Raw genomic sequence first — 20,213 nt, forward strand, 5'->3', positions numbered from 1 at the left:
TTGAAGTAAAAACCTCACTCTTCTAGGTTTGGGCGCTGGTAATCCGTGACTCCAAGGCAGCTTCAGAGAGTGAGGCCTCAAGCCCACACTAGTTGATCTGAAATCCCTGTTTAGGTCCCAGCATGTGACAACGTGCTCCACTCTGATGACACTTTTCGTTTCTAATAATAGAGCAGATGAAGTAATATTCCAATTGATGTTCCCGGGGATTTGATTGGATAAATGCATAAACTGTGGAGGGGGAAGAGGGTTGTATGGACGGATCACATTAGTATTCTGGTCCTATCAATGTGCGGGACCGCGAACAACGTCAGCGGCCCGATTCCCTGCGTCCGCCAGTCCCGCCACAGATTCATTTGGGATCCTCAAACAGATGAGCCTACAGAGACGAGGGATCAAGGCGGCCCATTAGAGCCAATTGCCTGCTTCGGGGACTGCCAGTCCTTCCAGGCCTGGCAACTGGAGAGGGAGGGGGAAGAAGAACCCAGCTCCTCTGCGGGAAGACACTGAAGCGAGAGTGACACCCCCTCCCGCCCCCCACCTTGCAGCACAAGCTTTGAAAGCTGCTCCCCCCTCTGAATGGAAACTCAGAACCGCCGGGAGGCGCGTTCCTTCTCGCCCAGCCTTGCAATCTATGCCGACGGGAAGGTGGTGCGAGCCTGCGCCAGCGCCCAGATCCCGGGACAGGGCCGGCAATGCTGCTGAGCAGAACTTGACCGAGCCTCTTCCTCGCTGCTAGTTGAAGCGATGCTGCAGGGCACAGCCAGCCCTTCCCCGGCTCTCCTTCAAGCTGAAGGTTACCCACCCGCGAAGCCAGCGCCAACCCTGTGAGTGCCTCGCCTCGGTCCTCGCTTGGCGGCGGCGCGCAGGCAACGACTGGGCCGCCCGCGCAGGGGCGCACTGCACCAGAGGCTTCGGCTTGGTGGATGTGTATGCATGAGTTCTGCACCGAATGGGCGCAAAAAGCGCCCCAGCCGGTCCACCCGCTCCTCGATCTTTCAGATCAGCAAGCCCCAGCTGCAGAGCGGGGAGTGGGAACGCAGGGGCAGTGGCTCCGACAGCGCCCACAAAACCCACCGAGCCCTGGACGACTGCAAGATGGTAGGTGAAAACTGCGCCTCTCTCTCTCTCTCTTTCTTATTTTTTGGAGAGGAGATGGGGGGGATCTTGTATGTTAAACATTTGTTTGAGTGCCAGCCACTCCTCCACCCTCAGCTCCTCCATGCCGATCACGTGCACATGCACTATTTTTAAATCTGCAGTCCCCTAGATTTGGGGTGACACCCTGATGGTAATGGCCCCTCAAAGAAGTGCCGCGGCAAAAGTCTTGAGATCGTGCCTCTACCTACTCTGAGAACGGTGGATACGGAAGACACGGTGAACTGGCTTGCTCACCAGGGAGGGAAAGGACAGGGAGGAGGGGGTGCTGCTTTGTGGGGAGACTAGCAAACAAACCCAACAGAGCACACCGGGAGAAGCGGAGGGAATCCACCTGAGAGGCTGTGGCCCGGCTTCCTATCAGGCTCTGGAACCTGAGCAGTTAGTTCAGTGGCCCCGCAGGAGGTGAATGGTTTGCCTATTACAACCTACCTCTGGCCTTTATCCCCATGCACTTCAAATTCATATCCTAGCTGTACCAGCCCAGAGCGGCTGTCTGTAGGAGAGTTCCCAGCATCGCTCTCCAGTGACCTGGGAGTGGCGATGAGAACGCTCCAAATATGCTTTCCTGCTCTTCAGAAACTGAGCGTGAAGGGGGGGGGGGGGGGGGGGGCGAGTAGGTCTGGGAATAGAATTTCCAGGACCAGACTTACCTATGAAAACTAAACACCTAGCACAAAGAGAATTTACCATCTCTGTGTCTTAATCTTCAATTTGTAGGTGTCTAAACTGGAGATTGGGTGGGGGCGGGGGGCGTCTCAAGTGTCAGTGCACGTTCCTGTTCATGTACTCCAAAATGGGAAATTTTCTGGTAAGTGTTTCTTGAAAGAAACGCACTTCTTTTCCAGCTTGTCCAAGAGTTCAACACGCAAGTGGCCCTGTACCGAGAGTTGGTTATTTCCATTGGGGACGTCTCGGTCAGCTGCCCCTCACTCCGGGCGGAAATGCACAAGACAAGAACCAAAGGCTGTGAAATGGCCCGTCAGGCACACCAAAAACTCGCTGCCATCTCAGGGTAGGAGACTCTTGGCATTATTTGGTAATTCATATACAGGATGCATGCATATTGGCATATTTATGGTGCCCAAGGCTTCAGAGATGAACTCTACTAATTTGGGTTTTTAACCAGCCACCCTGAGATCAGGATTTTCTAAACAAACTACAGGCCAAATCATAATCAGTGGTAGTGTAAACATCATGCCTCAAGATTATTTTGTCATCTGCTGCTAAACATCTGCACCAAAGGCCTGTGCAGCAAAGAGAAAAATCTTTGGTAGATCCCAGATTTACTGAACTATTTATACCATGATAAATTCCTATGATGCCCTTTAAAATAAAATCCCTAAAATGAAGTCTTGGATTTAATTTACTCTCTTCACTTTTGTAGTATACAAAAGGGTAGTTTTTGTTGTTTTACAAATTTTTTGTGTGCCTTTGGCCGGGGTGGGTGGGATATAATTGACCTGTAGCATTATATTAGTTTCAAGGCATATAACAATGATTTGATATCTGTATTTACTGTGAAATCATCACCACAATACGTCTAGTTGACTAACATCTGTCATCATACAAAGTTAATTTTTTTTCTTGTAATGAGAACTTTTAAGATTTACTCTTTTAACAACTTTCAAATATGCAATACAATGCTATTTATTATGGTTGTCATACTGTACATCACATCTGAAAGGGAAGTTTTAACATAAGAAAACTTTTTAAAGATTAAGACAATTCACAAATCTAAGCTGCTTATGCCCCCCCCCAATTATATTTATGTATTTTTATCATCTTTATGGAATCCCAAGCTTATTTTAGGTTATAATACAGTGAGTGAAATCTCTAGGGTCACTATCCACTTCTTCCAGATCTCTCAATTAGAAGAGAAGAGTCAGTCATGGATTTTGTTAACACTTCCTATTTCCACATAAGGAAACACGGGAATTCTTATACAAATGCATTAAATGTTTGGTTCAGCCTGGATATAGCTTTTATCTGTTTATATGTGTGTATGGCTTTATCAGAATATACATGCAAGTTAGACTCACTTGATAATGGTGAGAATCATCACCTGTAGGAATTATATCTAATTTACCTACTTGAAAGACTCACTCTTTGCCATCTTTAATGCCAGTATTATGCATAGTGACTATCATTGGGATATAAAGAATAGAAGGCCATGTGTTGCCTCTCTTAATAACTAGTTAACATTGGAAAACAAGCATTTTCTATCCTAAAAATAGATACACTATACTAATCTTGAAGTGAGAAATAAAATGTTACAAACCTATTTTATTGAGTAGGAATATTGAAAAGCCTTCTCCTTTTCTGTTTTAACAGTTATACTGTACTTAGCAGGAAGTGAATCTTGAAGTGGAAGGAAATTACATGTTTCAGGAGTTGGGGGAAGCTGTGATATATACCAGACAAGATGGAGGAAAAACCATCAGAAACACAAAGGGGAATAGTGGCGGATTAAAAAATGATAGAGAAACAATGATTCTGAAAGAAAAACAAGTTTAGAACATATGATTTTATGCTCAGGGCTAAGGAGAAGCATCTTTGTAAACTTTTTGTCCAAGAATGTACAATGGAGTTACATCAGGATCCCTTTAAGTTGCAACTCAAATTGATGGCATGCTCTCATCAGAGAACGTGGGCTAGCAACATGAATAAGGCATTCAATTTTGTTTATTTTGCTATGCATGTGAAATTCAGGTTCTTCTAAAGGTTTAGGAAAGGAAGATCCTGAAACTAACAGTTAAAGTTGAATTTTGAGGGTTGGAGGTGGATTTTACTTACTCAGCGTGTGTAGCCCTTTGCTCCTTGCTTACAAGTTATCTAAGAGTAGATGTTATCAGGGGCAGTTTTATAAGAATTAGTGGGAAAATATATTGTTCTTAGAGCCTTGTAAAGGTAAGGCCAACTCTAGAAAATATTCTAGGGTAGAATTTGAAATGTTTTCCTCCTTAAAAGAATAATTAAATACAGTTTAACCTCCTTTCTAAAAAATGACAACAATATAATTGAAGGAAATCCCTTCAGCTCCTCACCATCTGGGCTCCATTAATGAAGGATGTAATTCCATTAGTGGAATTCCATTCCTGATGCTGCTAGTTACGTGGGCTCTCATTTCAAACACAATGTGAAGGCTGAAGGGGAGGGTATAGGATTCATTTAACAATTTGAAGTAGGTTGAGTAAGTAAAGAAAAGATTTGGGGTAAGGTCTAGAGAGAAAGACTGGATTTTTTGAGAGCCCATTATTTGCAGGCACAATCCAGCTATTCATAGAATAGTCCTCTGAAGGAGGGATTATAATCTTTATTTTACAAATGTGTCTCAGAGAGGTTAAGAAACTTGCCCCCAGTCACAAACCTAAGAAGTGGCACCAGTTTGCTTCAGCCCTCCATTTGCATGCTTCTGAAGTCCCGTCTTTCCACTCCATAATGCTGCCATTCGAAAAAGTGCTGTGTGAAAAGGAGCCAAGTACTGAGACATGCTCACATACAGATGAACCTCAAAATGAAAAGTATGCAAACAGAAAGAAGCCAGTCACTAAATACCATATATTGTATGATTCCATTTGTACGCCATGCTCTGGGAAAGCCAATCTGTAAGAACAGAAGTGGATTAGTAGTTGCCTAGGGCTGGGGGTGGGAACAGGGAGTGACTGCAGAGATCTTTTAGGGGATGCAGATGTTCCCAAATTAAATTATGGTGATGGTATGCAACAGTACATTTACTGAAAATCACTAAATTTTATACTTAAATGCGTGAATTTTAAGGTATGTAAAGTATACCTCAATTGTTTGTTTTTTCTTTTTTTTAAATTATTTTCTTTATTGATTTTAGAGAGAAAGGAAGAGAGAGATAAAAACATCGATGAGAGCCCTGGCCAGTTTGCCTCAGCAGTTTAGCATCGGCCTGTGGACCAGAGAGTCCCAGGTTTGGTTCCCGCTAAGGGCACGTATCTCATTTGCAGTTTGTCCCTGGCCCTGGTTGGGGTTGTGTGAGTGGCAACCAGTCGATGTGTTTCTCTCACATCGATCTTCCTCTCTCTCTCCCTCCTGCTCTATCTGAAGATAAATGCAAAAATGTTATCGGGTGAGGATTAAAAAAAAAAAAAAAGACATGATCACCATCACCACAATTAATATTTGCCTTTCCTTGGCTTTATTCTTTGCTACATATGTAGCTTTTAGTGAAAGGGATATGAGCTATAAGGGATGGGGGAAAAAAATCTTGGCCCTCCATGCATCCATCAAGATGCCAGCCTGATAGTTAGCATCTAAGTACTAGTGCTTGCACTGTATAGGATTACAAGTGAGGGAAAGAGCAAATGAATTCACTCATGTCCTACTAAAGAAGACCACTCCTTTCCTATCCACCACCTGGTTTGGGGCCAGAAGAGAGAGACAGGGTTGAACGAGGACAGCATGAAAAGGAGGATGAGGCAAGATAAATAGAAAGAGGGGAAAACATGCATTCAAATGAAATGAACCTCAAATGGCTCCATCCCTTTTATTTCTGACCAATTGAAAGCCTCAATGACTGGTGGGTGACCACAAAAGAAGAAAACTCAGACCGTCTCTCACTACCTGGCCATGGTGTGAAGGCCATCTTCACACACACAATCGAAACACTGTCTCAAATTGTGTCTAGATCAGCAGAAGTTTGGGTGTAGTCTTTTCTTTCAAAGGCATCTGACATTTTGTGGACTGAGCCAGCAGGTAAATCAGTAGTCTCCTCTACTGGCTTGATTTACCACGGTTATTGTACCTTTGCAACACTGATCCTCTCCTAGGTATTAAAGCTAAGGGGTCTTAAAGGTCACTTGGTAGAGTGGTCCCCACACTTCTTTTAGCAGCAGAATGCCCCCTTCAATCTAAACTTGGAAAGTCAGAATTATAAGGCCAAAGTGGTGTTGCACTGCTCTGTGAGTGTGAGTGTGTGTGTGTGTGTGGGGGGGGGGGGGGGGTTGGTGGCTGTCTCGGCCCTGTCTCCTTGGACTTCCTTCCCAAAATGACTTCTGAGACACTTTTGAAGAATCCCTAGGGCTCCATGGCACAGAGAGAACTAATCTGGCACAATTACCTTGTTTTATATTTGAGGAGTCTGAGATTTAGAGGATTTAAGTGACTTTGGAGGCAACGTGATCAAGTATACATGAAGATTTGGCAGTCAGGAAGACCTGAGCAGAATAATGTCTCCTGTGAACCTGATGAAGTTATACTTAACTCTCTAGATCTCAGTTCGCTCACCTGTAAACCAGGTGCCACGCTCACTCATGTGGTTGAGAGGCTTAGGGAGCCAGGTGTGCGATGCCCAGCCTGCCCATGGCACTGTGCCAGGCCAAGGCCACTCTGAGACTGGAACCCAGTCTCTCACTTCCTGGGCTGCAACCACACCACCTCCTGAGAGTGAGGAGAGAGGAGCACAGCACACAGCTAGGAGCGACCCGGAGGAGCCAACATCTTCCTGCAAACCCCAGGAGTTGGTGCTAGGGTTGCTGGGCTGCTGGTTAGGACTCCTTTTCCCATGGTGTCTACTGCATGGAACTTCCTTCACTGCCTTATGCTGGTGTCGGCCCGTGAAAGTGACGGTGAAGTAAGACAGCGGGAGAGGCAGCATACTGTGTGATGGGAAAGAGCTCTGACCCTGAGCCAGATCAGACCTGAATAAAACCTGACCTTCACTCATCAGAGGTACACCCGTACTGACATGCAAGTTGCTTCACAGGGCGGTTACGGACATAGATTTTGGAGCTAAACTTCCAGTGTTCAAATTTCAGCTGTACCATTTATAAACAGTGTGACCATGGACAAAGATGCTGTTTCTCCTTGCCTTAGTTTTCTAATCAGCAAAATGGGGTTAATAAGTAATGGGACTAAGTGTATGGTATTGTGAAGAATAAGTTAACATCCATCAAGCCCTTAAAAGACAGTAAATGCTATTATTAAGTGTTAGTGTAATTACGAATAAGATTTAAAATTCAAGGGGTCAAGATACATTTACATAAAAGTATATCCATCAAATATTTTTCAAATAAATGTTTTGGCTGGAATAAATTTTTGCTTACCTTAGCTCCTAACATTATCTTCTAATGAATTTCCCAGGTTGAAATTTCCCAGATGGTTATCAAAAGCCCTCTTCTTTAATATCCTAAAAACAATACAGAGATATGAGCTTTCAAAAGTGGCTTAGAAATATTCTCTTTGTGTAAATCAGCCCAGATGCTTTATAAGTCACATATTTATAAACTCTCTTCACCTCGCTCTGGTATAGGCTGTGTGACGGTGGACGCATCTGCTAAGCTCTGTAGATCTCAGTGAAAGGGTTGAACTGAATGACTTGTGAGGCTTTGGCTTCCTCATTCCAGTTAATTCATATAGCATCGCACTTGTTTACAAAACAGAACTCTGAAAACACAAGCACTATGGAGGAAGTTTGAAGACTGAATCCCAGAAATAATTTGTCAAGCTGTGAACACACTATGATCACAAGAAGAATCTTAATTTCCTAATGGCTTTCTGGAACAATATAATGAATATGCTAGAGACCCAGACCCACAAATTTTAGGTTTTTCCCTCCAGCAATTATTTTTTTGACTGGCCCTACCTATGTTCCTCTATTTCTCTCCTAATATCTCTCCTTGTGTTCTTTCTTCTGTTTTCTTTATTTATTCCTATTTGGCTTTTCTGCTCTGTTTTTTCCAGGCCCACTTCTAGCTGGTTCTTGCCCATTCCCTGTTGTTTCCTGGTTGAGAGGTGTGGGGGGAGGAGAACAGAGTGCTGGCCGGTCAGTGATGCTTCTTTAAACTCGGCGGAGACAGCTGCACTTGTGTGGGCTGGTAGAGTGCTCAGTGCCCGTGCCCACGTGCTCAGCTTCCTCTGCTCCACGCGCTGGAGGAGGCCTCAAGTGTTAATAACAGAGGCCTGGCTAGCAGGCATGCTAAGCCACCCACTCTGTCTTTTATTTTCCCTTCCTATTACAGGTGTTTTTGCTTTCAAATGTTTAACTCTCACTGGCCAAACAGTGAAAGGTGAGTTTTATCTGCACCAATAGAATATGCTACCCATCAGCCCTGATGCTGGGAGAGCAGTTCTGTATCAGTCTTCTAGGGCTACGGTAACAAAGTATCACAGGCTCTGGGGCTCACACAACAGAAATGTCTTGTCCCTCAGTTCTGGAGGCTAGAAATCCAAGGTCAAGATGCAGGCAGGAAGTAGTGGGGTTAGGACTTCAACATCTGGGGCAGGGAAGGCAAATGTAATTCAACCCATAGCAGGTTGCCTTGAACCTTTTGCAGTAGAATGCATCTTTGGCTTTTTTTACCCAATGGGGATGGAGTTTTGCCCAAAACTATCTACATACTCTCTGAACACTTTTGCACAAAAACTTTCCAGTGCCCAGTGTTTTAGCATTTGTAGCTCATATCAGGGATGGGGGTCGTGACCCTGGAATAGAATGCTTTCTGTATGAAGTGGATGTGTTCGCAAAGCTACTAAATCCCAAATATGGTTATTGCTTTGCTCTCACCAATTTAATCACTAGTATCTGAAGGTGGAACAAAAGTTCTACAGAAGAACAGTATACTGGGGGGTGTAGAAGAGGCCCCCGACAGTCCACACAGAGGGTTTTCACCTTCTCAGGTGTGGGGGGAGAACTGAGCAGGTCATGGTCACCTGGTGGTGCTAATACAGCTGCTTCAGGACCATAAGCATACTCTGGAGCCTGTGGCAAAGTACTGACTCACACCAGATTAAAGGAGAGCGATTAGCAATGAAACGAAATGTGATATGGAATCTAGACTAGTGCTCTCCCCTTGCTTGTCGAAGTTTAGCCTTTTTATGTTTGAATGATCTAATGACTTTCACCTTGTTAGAGCCTTCTTAATAGCTCTTCCAATTAGAGAGAAATTAGATTCTAAACCAAACTTTAGGAAAATGTGAACCTTTGTTATTTATACGGGGAAGTATAAGAGAGCAAGGCTGTGTTCACTCAGTCTGCACCTGAGTGGCAAGCTTCAGGGTACGTGTGTCTCGTTGGTTCATTAAGGTGACTTCATGTTTTAAAATCTATTCTTTTTTTTTTAATGTGGTACGTGCCCCTAGCGAAAACCGAACCCGGGACTCTCTGGTCCACGGGCATTACGTTCAACCGCTGAGCCAAACTGGCCAGGGCTTAAAATCTATTCTTAAAAGAAACTGTGTCTTGACATAGACTTTAGTAAGAATTGAAAAATTAGATTAGCTTACCTTTTATGACATCTCTATAACATTTGACTGTTATTTTTTCCTGGTTTGTAACTGCAATGCCATTATATTAAATTTTAAGCAATGGAGGGCTTGAAAAGCTCATCTAAGGTGGATTTCTGAGGCACAGGAGCTCATTGTTACATCGAATCTGGGCCCAGTGCGTACTTTAGAATTAGTCATAAAGTAATTATGTCTAATTGAGGTTATCTGATAAAATAGCACCCTAACCTCTGTCTGCTTGGTGGCTTTATACTGAATAATTAAATAACCATTTTCCATTGAGATTACCTTTTAAATCCATTCCTTAAACTTTTAGCCCTTAAAAGTTTAGTTGTGCCTCATCCAAAAATAGATCTGTATAAATCATAGCTTCAGAGCGGTAACTATACCACCAGTCAGTTCATTTATTTCCTCTGCTCTTACAAGATAGAACTTTTTCTTTAAAAAAAAAAAAAGAAGAAGAAGAAGAAAAAACTCCCATGAAAAATATTTAATTGCTGCCCAGCTGGTGTGGCACAGTGGTTTAGCATCAAGAGGTCACTGGTTTGATTCCCGGTCAGGGCACATGCCCAGGTTGTGAGCCAAATCCCCAGATGGGGGTGTGCAGGAGGCGGCCAATCGATGTTCTCTCTCATCGATGTTTCTATCTCTCTCTCTCTCTCCTTACCTCTCTCTAAAAGCAATAAAGAAAAAAATTTTTTTAAAGATTAAGGAACACTGTTCTAGACTAATAGTTTCTTAAAACAGGAACTGTCTTAAAATATCTTTAAATTCTCAGGCACTAAAATATAGCACTTATACTCTCCATAAATATTTAATAAATCCCATATTTTCAGTATCTGATTTTCTGACAGTCTATAAGCAGCTGCCTGAGAGAAGTTAAAGGGAGCAGCCTCTCATCATTCGTTTGCACAAGCAATAGTAAGTTTACTGATTTATTCAGAAAAGACATAGTATGAAGAACAAACACTTACAAGAAAAGGCAGCTTCTTCCTCATATTAAAAGTAGTAGTGGCAATAGTAACAATATAAGAAGAAGAATCTAACATTTCTTGAACCTTTGGACCAGGCATATACTTTCCATGTATTAATTCATCTAATGCTCACAAAAGAAAAAGAAAAAAAAAACTGCTTTCTAAATACATATATATGTAAAAAAAAATACTAAAATTTGTGAAATAGACTCTTGTTAGGATAAAGTATCTGAGCCTTTAAATAGAACCTCTGAGTTTGCAAATAAAGGCTTTCCATCAAGTGGGAAACTCTATACACCATCAGGTTAGCAAGAGTCAACTTAATAGTTGCAGGGGTAGATTTATAGTAAACTAGTACTCTACAGCAGTTTAACTGAGTTGGAGCAAAGGAGGGAAATCAAGTCAAACCCCTAGTGTATTCTTTAGTCACTAAGAATAAGCATCTTGAAGTCCCCCTCCCCCAGACTTTGTCAGTTACTAAATCCTGTAGTATTTTATCTTTGTCGTTGTCTCTTCTCTCTTTTTTTCCCCCATTTCTCGGGCCACTCTCTTAGTTCAGAATCCTGTCCCCTCAGGCCATCAACTACTGTAGTGCCGCCCAGTTGGTCTGGTTACTGTCAGTCTCTCACCTCTTCTTTCCAATCGATTCTCTAGACTCCGACTAATCCTAAAATTCTCTGATCTCATCACTTCTTTGCTTCAAAACTTCCGAAGATTCTCCATGGTTAAAGCAGTGTTTCTGCAAATGTGATCCCTAGATTGCTTGTCTCAGAATCACCTGGGGTACCCTCAGACCTAAAGACACAAAATCTCTGAGGAGTGAGGCCTGGAAACCCACATTTTTAACGAGCACCGCCCCACCCCCGGAAGATTCCTGAACATGCTAAATATGAGGCCTGCTGGCCTGAAGCAGCGGTTCTCAAGAGCACACTGAAATCACTCGGGATGCTTTCAAAAAATTGCTGATGCTTGAATTCCATCCCTAGAGTTTCTGATTTAAATGATCTGAGATGCAGCCTGGGTATTGGGGTATTTTTTTAAAGCTCCCCAAGTGAGCATCTTTATCAAAACGGATTATATTTGGCTACATTGAACTAAACCTTCAAAGGAGCAGCTGCTTAAAGACACCAGGGTTTCTTCTCTCACAGAAAAGCAGCCCTGCAGTGGGCAGTTCAGAAGTCGCCTTGTGGCATGAAGTCATCGTTCTGTCGCCCATTCTTAGTTTCTGACTTCCATCAACCTCACTTTAGGAAACAAGATACTACAGGAGCCCCACCCAACAGTCCAAGTTCCAGACTAGGAGGAAAATGAGGGCAAAAGGCCACACTGCCCAGCTGGGTCAGCCTTTGATGCCGTCCCAAACAAAACTTCTTCCAAAGCCACATGGCAGGGCACACGCAACTACAGGGAGACTGGGAAACGTGTCCTTTGTCATTGCCACCTTAAATGAAAGGAGGACCTTGTTGCTAAGGAAAAGGGAGAACGTGGATACTGAGAAACAGCTAACAGCCCGCCCCAGCCCCCAGCCTGTATTCCTGGACTTACCCTTTACCATTGAACTTGCAAATGCTTTACCTCCTCACACTGTCTGTTTTTTATTCCTTAAGTGTGTGTAACAGGACGGCCCTATCCTATTAGTCTACATCTCTGGTTTCTCTATGTCAAGGCATACACTTCAGCTATTAAAAGAAATCATTTACTCTCCTAAGTGTGCAGGTCTTACTTGCTGTCTCATCACAGTCTGCCAGCTCCTCACACGGGAAGCCAGAACAGAGGGCAGGGTCTCAAAAGGCAAAGACGGGCTGCCTTTAAATGGACCCCTGGGACGGCAGTGGTGCAGGCAAGCACGTGTGTGTGTGTGTGTGTGTGTGTGTGTGTGTGTGTGCAGGAAGGGGGAAGGGGCCTTGGAAAGTGCTCGCAAACACTTTCACCAGGCAGGGTAGGAAAGGGGATAGGGCCTGCAGCGTCTCAGAAATCAGTTTAAAAAAACCTAGCCCAGATTGTGTGGGACTCTCTAACCCGTCATTCCACAAATCACAAATCGATTCGACATCTATGGCAGTATTCCCTATGGGGGGACAGAGTCATTTCCTACTCTGGACGTTCTCCTTTTCCGGGAGCCTCTTCACAGAACACTCACCTTATGCCTCCTGCTCTTTTAGGTGCAGGGGATGCAACAGTTTTGAACAAAACAGGCAAGGTTCCTGCATTGATGGTGGAGATGATTGAAAATTGCTATATTCTGAATATTCGTGTCCCCACTAAATTTATATGTAGCAATCTTAATGCTCAATGTCATAGTATTGGGAGGTGGGACCTTTGGGAAGCACTTAAACCCTGAGGGCGAAGCCCTGGTGAATGGGATCAGTGCCCTTGTAAAAGAGGTACGAGGAACTCTCTGCCCCCTCCATGGGAGGATGCATCAAGAAGGCACCAGCTCGCCCTGGCCAGTTTGGCTCAGTGGTTAGAGCGTCGGCCTGCGGTCCAGAGAGACCTGGTTTCGGTTCCCGCTAAGGCATGTACCTCAGTTGCAATTTGTCCCCGGCCCTGGTTGGTCGTGCGGGTGGCAGCCACTCAATGTGTCCCTTTCATGTTAATGTTTCTCTTTCTCTATCTCTTCCTCTCTCTCCCTCCCACTCTATCTGAACAAAAAATGGAAAAATGTCCTTGGGTGAGGGAAAAAAAAAAAAAGGCACCAGCTATGAGCCACAAAGAGGCCCTCACCAAACACAACCTCAACCTCCCTGGTGCTCGCTCTTAGATCTCCCAGACTCCAGACTGCGAGCAGTGCATTTCTGTTCTGTGCAAGCACCCAGATCACGTATTGTGTTATAGCACTCAAGTGGGCTAAGACAAAAAGAAACAAGCGAGAAAGAGAATGTTTCACCTAGTGACAAATGCAGTGAAGAAAATGAAATTGGGTGACCGTGTTCAAGGATGGAGATGCAGCGTGGGAGGTTATTTTCAGACAGGGTCTCAGAAAGGCCCCTTGGAGAAAGTGACCTTCTAACTTGGTATCTGAACTGAGAAGGGACCAGTCAGGTGATGGTCTGAGAAGAAAGCATTTTAGGCAGAGGGACTGGCAAGTGTAAAGGTCCTAAGGTGAACTGACCCTGGCATGTCTGAAGAAGAGAAAGAAGACTGAATTATCAATTTAGAATTATCTTCATCTGCAAGTAACACAGGCCAGATTTCAGTGACTTAATTAAACACATAGGGATTTATTTTTTTCACTTAATTAAAAACCCAGCAGTCAGAGACCGTGAGCATTGGCTCAGGATTCAAGGACACCAGGACTGGGATCTCTGTAGTGCTCTAGGCCTTTTCCTCAAGGTCCCGAGATTGCTGCTGCAGCTCCAGAAATTGTACCCGTGTTCCAGAGAAGTAGGAAAGGCAAAGACATAACCAATTAAGTATGTTCCTTTATAAAGGACTTTCTCAGAAGCCTCAGACAGCAATTTCCATGAACATCCAGTTGGCCAGGACTGTGTCCATGGCTTTCCTGGCTATGGGATCTGATTTACATACACTCCCTCCAGACTAGCTGTCTAGGGAGAACAAAAATGCTTCCGTCTGTAAGCCAAAGTGATGCTGCCTGAGGCATCTTTTGCAAGACTGAGGAGACTGGCAGGGTAGGGTGCTTGGATGGAAGAAGTGAGGAAAGGTGCTGGAATGGAGAGAGAGAAATGCGAGGAGACTCCTCAGCACCTGCTTCTCCCGTCTGCCCACTTCCTTGTTCGTTCGCTCACCCATATATTCACTTCACACTGAACACCTACTGTGGGCCAGACACTGTGCTCGGCTTTGGAAGTATAAATTAAACAGCCCTGCCCTGGTGAATGGGATTAGTGCCCTTATAGAAGCATATCACCTGGAATCTGTGTAGGGACAGACACATACATAAAGCCTTGCAAGCCAGCACGATGAGTGTGGTTGTAGACACAGGTAGATGGTGTTGTGGAGGCATAAAGGGGGCAGCAATCAGCTCTGCTCGAGGGGGTGTGGCCAGGAAAGACTTCATGAAGGGCATGCTCCACTTAGACTGGGCTTGGAAGACACGTAGCAACATCCTTCTCTTTTATTTGTGTGGCCCTGGGCCTCTACCATGAGAAAAACCTTAGGGAACACTATTTGTCTGCCTTGAACCAAGAGGGAAAAGAAATAAGAGTTCAAATGTGTGGAGAAGCAACTTGTGTGTTATATCCTTTGAACTTATTACTTCATGATTAAATGAGTTCATCTGAAATAAATGAGTTCATCTGAAATAATATTTACTTAGAATCCAGTGGGATAATGCTTTTAAAGTTTGATATGTTTGCTAAGAAATGCATTTACCTGCAAGTAATAAGACTAGTCCCCAGCCGCCTAGTCACAGAGCTGACTAAGCAGGTAGGTTGGTTTCTCCAGTTTGAGCAAGTCAGCACTGTTGTTATAGCGATTCTCTAGACTTTTCCCTTGTGGTTCCAAGACAGGGATCCCTCTGAAGCAAATAAGGGTCCAGGACAGTCTCCTGATTCTAGGTGAGACGCCGGGAAGCTTCCCAGAGCACCTGCTCTGCTGGATGTTTTTTTAAATCTCCATCGTGTAGTTTACTTAGGTTCAGAAAGTTGAGATATTTGGTAAAGATAATGGCTGGGGCTGGGGCTTGAACATTGATCTCTCTGGTGTCAGAAGTTTATTCTTGATACTATGCTGAGCTGTTTTCCCAAAGAGCCCCTCTCTTTCTTGGGGTGGCCCTTCCCTTCCACTGCCACAGACTGTCATTTCCACTCAGAGGCTCTCTCCTCCCCCGGACAGACTTCAAGACAAGGACCCCCTGAGCCAGCAAACAGCTGATTTGAGGGTTTAAGATTCCCTCAGCTAGTAAGAAGCAAACAGAAAAGGGAAAAAATAACACAGTTATGGCTCACTGAAGCTGCTAGAAGAAAGTGAAGGAAGCGTGGCCCTGAGTTCCTGAGGCCACACCTCTCTGTGCCTCAGCTTTTTCAGACTTTCTTCCTCCATACTGTGTCTACCCAAATTGCTCCGTCCGTGGGCACCTCTTCCTTGTTTGTTTGCCTAAGCAAGAACTAGAAATGACTGAATTCTGGGTTTCAACAACCAGAATACCTCCCAGCAGAGGACATCTGAGGAGGGACACACCATTACCACAGTGACGCTGGCCACCCAGTGCCACTCCAGGACACCAATGAGTACAGGGGTGAAAGGAGTAAGGGTGAGGAAGGGGACAAAGTGCTGGAGGGGCTCAAAGGAGAGACAGCTTCCCACTGGGGTAATGGGGACACGCCAGGAAATTACACTGAGCCTGGGTAGAAAGAAAACCTCGTAAGAAATGAGACTGGAAGAGATTCCCAAACCAATCTCAGAACACCATTACTTCATATACCCAAATCCCTTGTCCATAAATCCATAAGGGCTCCTGTTGCTCCGCAAATGGGGTTTAAAATCATAATAGGAATCATATAAATTGCGCCCCTCGGGGGATTTTCAGTTTGGGGCCAAAATTATGGCTTGTTAGAGCTCCAGGCTCTGAGTTTCAGACTTTTATTCCCTTAGTGGGACTAATTTTGAAGCGATCCAATTTGGCTTACAAAGCTTATTTCTATTCTTGCCGTCTACTCCCTGGGCTGAGGGATTCTGCACAGGTGTCGTGTTTTGTTTTCTCTCTCAGGATCAGAAAACAGATCATTTCTGATTTTTCACCTTTCAATATCATTCCATCACTATGGAAATTCCCGTTTGTCTTAGAATTAAAGAATAAACCATTCCCCCTCACCTGCACCAAAATATTTCTGAGGATGTCACATATTTGAAGCTCCTAGGTCTGGTCAGACTGAGTGCAGCTTTAAGTTCTTCTCTAGATTTCACGACCACCCTATCCTACAGTGTAGCTCTGACTGAAAACGTCCCGTGAGTTCAGATATCTATTTAGGTGTCCTCTTTGCAAGAGAAATACCATCACAATCCACTCCGGGGAAGTCTGGCTTCATACGTCAACCTTCTAAAGGTGTTCTGTAACTTCTGAGAATGCAGTTCTGTGGGATTCGAGGCAGGAAAGGAGAACGATTTCGCTGGAAAGAAGAAAGAAATTGGGGAAGGAAGAACTAACTTGTTCTTTGGGAACTATGTCGATTTACAGTGGGTACTGCCAAAAGATGAAGGAATGAAGCCGAAGTGGAAATAAAGGGGAAGCTACAGTGGTAGGGTTCGTGGTGGGAGGCAGCGTGTAATTCAAGGTGTCCAAATCCAGGTGCACCAGGGCCCGGTGGGCGACATGGACCAGTGCAGAGGCCCAGCGGGCGCAGTGGGCGGGGCGCTCACTGGGCGGGGTGCGCGGTGGGCGGGGCGCGCGGTGGGCGGGGCGCGCAGTGGGCAGGGTGCACGCCCGCAGAGCTGAAGCTGGCAGCGGCCACCCAGGTCTCACTGCCTGCTGACTCCCTGGTGGACATGTGGGCCAAACACGCCATCTCTTTGCCCCCCCCCCGCCCCCACCTTTAAGGAATTCGTGAATTCACGTTTGTGTGTGAAATATCAGTTTTTAAATGTTGGCTGACAGAAAATATTTGTCAACCAAAAAGTGGATCTCAGCCATGAGTGTCCACCTGTTAATTATCACCTGCTGGCTTGCTCTGAACACTTGCCGATTGTTAGATATGAACAAGAAGAATGTCAGGATGCCTCATCATTTCTGTTTGTATTAATAACTTTGACCTGTGTTGCCTTAATGGCTTTGGTGCCTTCGGAATGGTACATGGTAAAGTGTTAAAATTTGTCATTCCATGTCACCTCATTTTAAAAACAGAAGCAAACACCTACTAAATATAGAAAAAGAGGAGAGATGTACTCTGGCCTCGAATCTTTAGTTAATCAAGGCCAAACATATTTAATGAGCCTTATGAATATGTTAAACATATCTGGAATTCAAACTAAGGCAAGAAATTTCTTTCCGGTAATCAGTGTACCCCTAGTCCAGACTCAAGAGTCAGCATAGCCCAGGGGATCACCCATTCTTCTCTTGCCCTTCACCCTGCCTACCCCTCCCTTCTCAAACAATTGCAACAATAGCTACGAGGCCCCTATTCCTTCCCAGGTAGTCTCATGAAGACCCTTCCTGCTCCCTACCAGTGCAGGGGTTCCTTGGGTCTATAACTTTAGAGCTTCGTGGGTGCCATATACAATTCCTTGACTTCTCATGGCCTTGGCGGCCCCTGAGACGTACACTTACCCTTTGCTAAATAAATAGAACTCACTATCACTACGGACAACTAGTGCTTTACAGGATGCAAAGTGCTCCCACAAATATCATGTCATTGAATCCTTTCTGTGCCTCTATGAGCTGGAAACTGGAGCTCTGAGAGGTGAAGTGTCTTGACTTTGGCCACAGCCCAGGAAGGACAGAGCTGGAAGGAGAAGCCAGGTCTCCCGTTGTCCAGGCCACAGCCCTGTTCACTGCCCCATAGGTGCCCCTCTCCCTCCTCCTCTGTTTGTCTTTAAGGAAATTCTCTATAGCAGAGCAGACACCATGCAGATTCTTCTGTCTCTTGTACATGGACAAGCATCCTCTCCATTCATTCTCTCTTCAGGGCATGTTCTGATGCAGATCTGAGGACTCCAGGTCATAGGAGGGACGGACAGCAAGGAGTTCCCAGGAGCAAATCTACCATATGGAAGATGTAATTGGCACTTTGCTATAATTTCTAAGAGAGTGATGTTCTGGGTATAGCATGGCTCCTAAACCCTTCCCAGCCCAGGCCCTGGGATGGAACCTGTGGGTATGAGCTGAAAACTGAACTGCTAAATGCTGGAGCTTTGCAGTCCAATTGACTTTGCTTCCAGATGCTTCTCCAAATAAATGGAAGACACAGGAAGCAGTCTTTTTCTGCTCTTAGTCTTTGACCTGGAGGAATGATGGGTAAGCTCCGCCTTCCCAGCCTCAGGATACAATTTCTAGCTCTGCTGTAGCCAGGAAGGGGAAATGACAGGGATGGCCAAGTTCTAGTCTGATTGGCACCTCTGTGGTTCAGGCCAGTTTACTGTGGTAGGGAGCAACTAAGGAATTGTTTAGATACTACCAGTATTTTGCAGAAATACAGCCCCAGGATTCCTGGAGATGGCTGCCACCAATCGGCTGGGGGCTTGTGCTAAACGGCTGTGTAGCTGTGAGTACAGGTGTGAAAAGCCCAAGACAGATTTCCCTGGGGCTGTAGCTCCTCCTTTGCCCCTAGCCCTTCCCTGTACCAGCTCTAAAGGAAACACCAGGGCTCTCAAACCTGACTGGTTACAGTTGAATCAACACTTCTCTTTCAACTCTAGAGACAAGATACCTCATGAAAATCGACTAAGAAGTCACCAGAGTAATGTAGGTGGATGTTGTTAGTGCAAGAAAGAATAATAACAGGATGGTTTGGGTTCCCCTTGCAACCCGCAGAAAAGAATGCTGATAGGGTCCCAGGACACCTGTCTCTGTGGTCTTGATCTCAGAAGCCCCTTGGTGTGAGCAGCGATCCCAACTCTGCTGCACATCCCAACCCCTAGTGGAGCTTTTGAAAATACTGATACCCGGATCAGTTAAGTCAGAATGTCTGTGCTGAAGCCTAGACATATTTTTTATAATCTCTGCAGGTGATTTAAGAACCCGCGGTGGGGGGGGTGAGAACCACTGGTGTAGAAGAAAGAGGCCCAGACTGGTAATCAGTTTCAAGTTTTAGCCAGGCTTTCCACTGAGTCATTTTGATCAATTCCCTTGACTACTGTGAGCTGTAGTTTTCATATAATTTCTAAGTTTTCTTTAAGTGGCAAAACTGTGTATGTACATCACAGCATCACTTGCAACAGTGAAAACTAAGGAACGATCTAAATATCCAAAAGGGGATTAAACAAACAACAATACACCCAGGTGCTAGAATACTATGCACACATTTAAAATGACATTAGGTGAAAAAAGCAGATTCTAAAACAGTTTTACAGTATGACCCATTTTAGAAACAAGATGAAAACTACATAGCTAGGTATAATTGCAAGAATGGACACCACAATCTTTACAGTTTTTCCTTTCTGAATAAGATACTTTTATTTATTCCTTTTACATATCTGTTTTCTATATTCTCAGTACCACTAAATAGTCTGTACTAAATATTAAGGGGGAAAAAGTCTACTCCCACACATCAAGCTTTGAATATTGGTCTTGAATACAGGTATAGAAAAACTCAAATATAATTATACTTGTACTTAGAGTTCTAGCTCTTATATTCCTTTATTTGCAAACACCTGAAGCTTTGGTTTCTTCTAGGTCACCTACAAAATGTAGTACCCTTGGACTTGCTCATCTTCCTAATTGAGAACTACTGATCTCAAGTATATATATATATATATATATATATATATATATGCATTTCTCCTGCATATTTTTTCTGGGTCCTGGTGGGGCTGCCCCATTTCACGGGTGAGAATAATTAAAAGAGGAGACAGAAGTGAGAGTCAGGACAGAGAGCCAGGAGAGAAGGCTTTTGATCTGTTGTTCTTCCCCGGAACATTCGGTCATATTTTTGCCTGGTGTGTTGGCGGTTCTGAAGATAAAACGAGAGGAAGCAGTGAAAAGATGTAGCACACACCTAGGCACACAAGTGCTCATTGCATCTCGGTCCATTCATGCATGCCTCTCCAAGAAATAGCTTAGCTACTGACCAAATGTGGAGCCTCAGGGTGTCCTCATCCCCGGCAAGCTTCAGCCTCCACTCCTGAAAAAGGGAGGCTAATAGTAGTATTGGCCTCACAGGGTTGCTGTGAGAATTAAATGATATGATGTAGGTAAAGAACTAAGCAAACATC

The 20,213-nt window shown here is 44.5% G+C and overlaps 1 protein-coding gene across 1 annotated transcript in view; it reads left to right on the top strand.

Annotated features, from left to right (window-relative positions):
* Positions 1-621: 621 nt before the first annotated feature.
* LOC118642523 (regulator of G protein signaling 7 binding protein) overlaps positions 622-20,213 on the top strand; it is a 90,543-nt gene continuing 70,951 nt past the window's right edge. Inside the window, exons 1-2 of the mRNA XM_036280354.1 lie at positions 622-1,101; positions 2,007-2,173. Coding sequence (XP_036136247.1) covers positions 937-1,101; positions 2,007-2,173 — 332 coding nt within the window. The 5' untranslated portion in view covers positions 622-936. The remainder of the gene's footprint in view (positions 1,102-2,006; positions 2,174-20,213) is intronic.

The sequence above is a fragment of the Molossus molossus genome, unplaced genomic scaffold, assembly GCF_014108415.1.
Source record: "Molossus molossus isolate mMolMol1 unplaced genomic scaffold, mMolMol1.p scaffold_m16_p_3, whole genome shotgun sequence".
Lineage (NCBI taxonomy): Eukaryota > Metazoa > Chordata > Mammalia > Chiroptera > Molossidae > Molossus > Molossus molossus.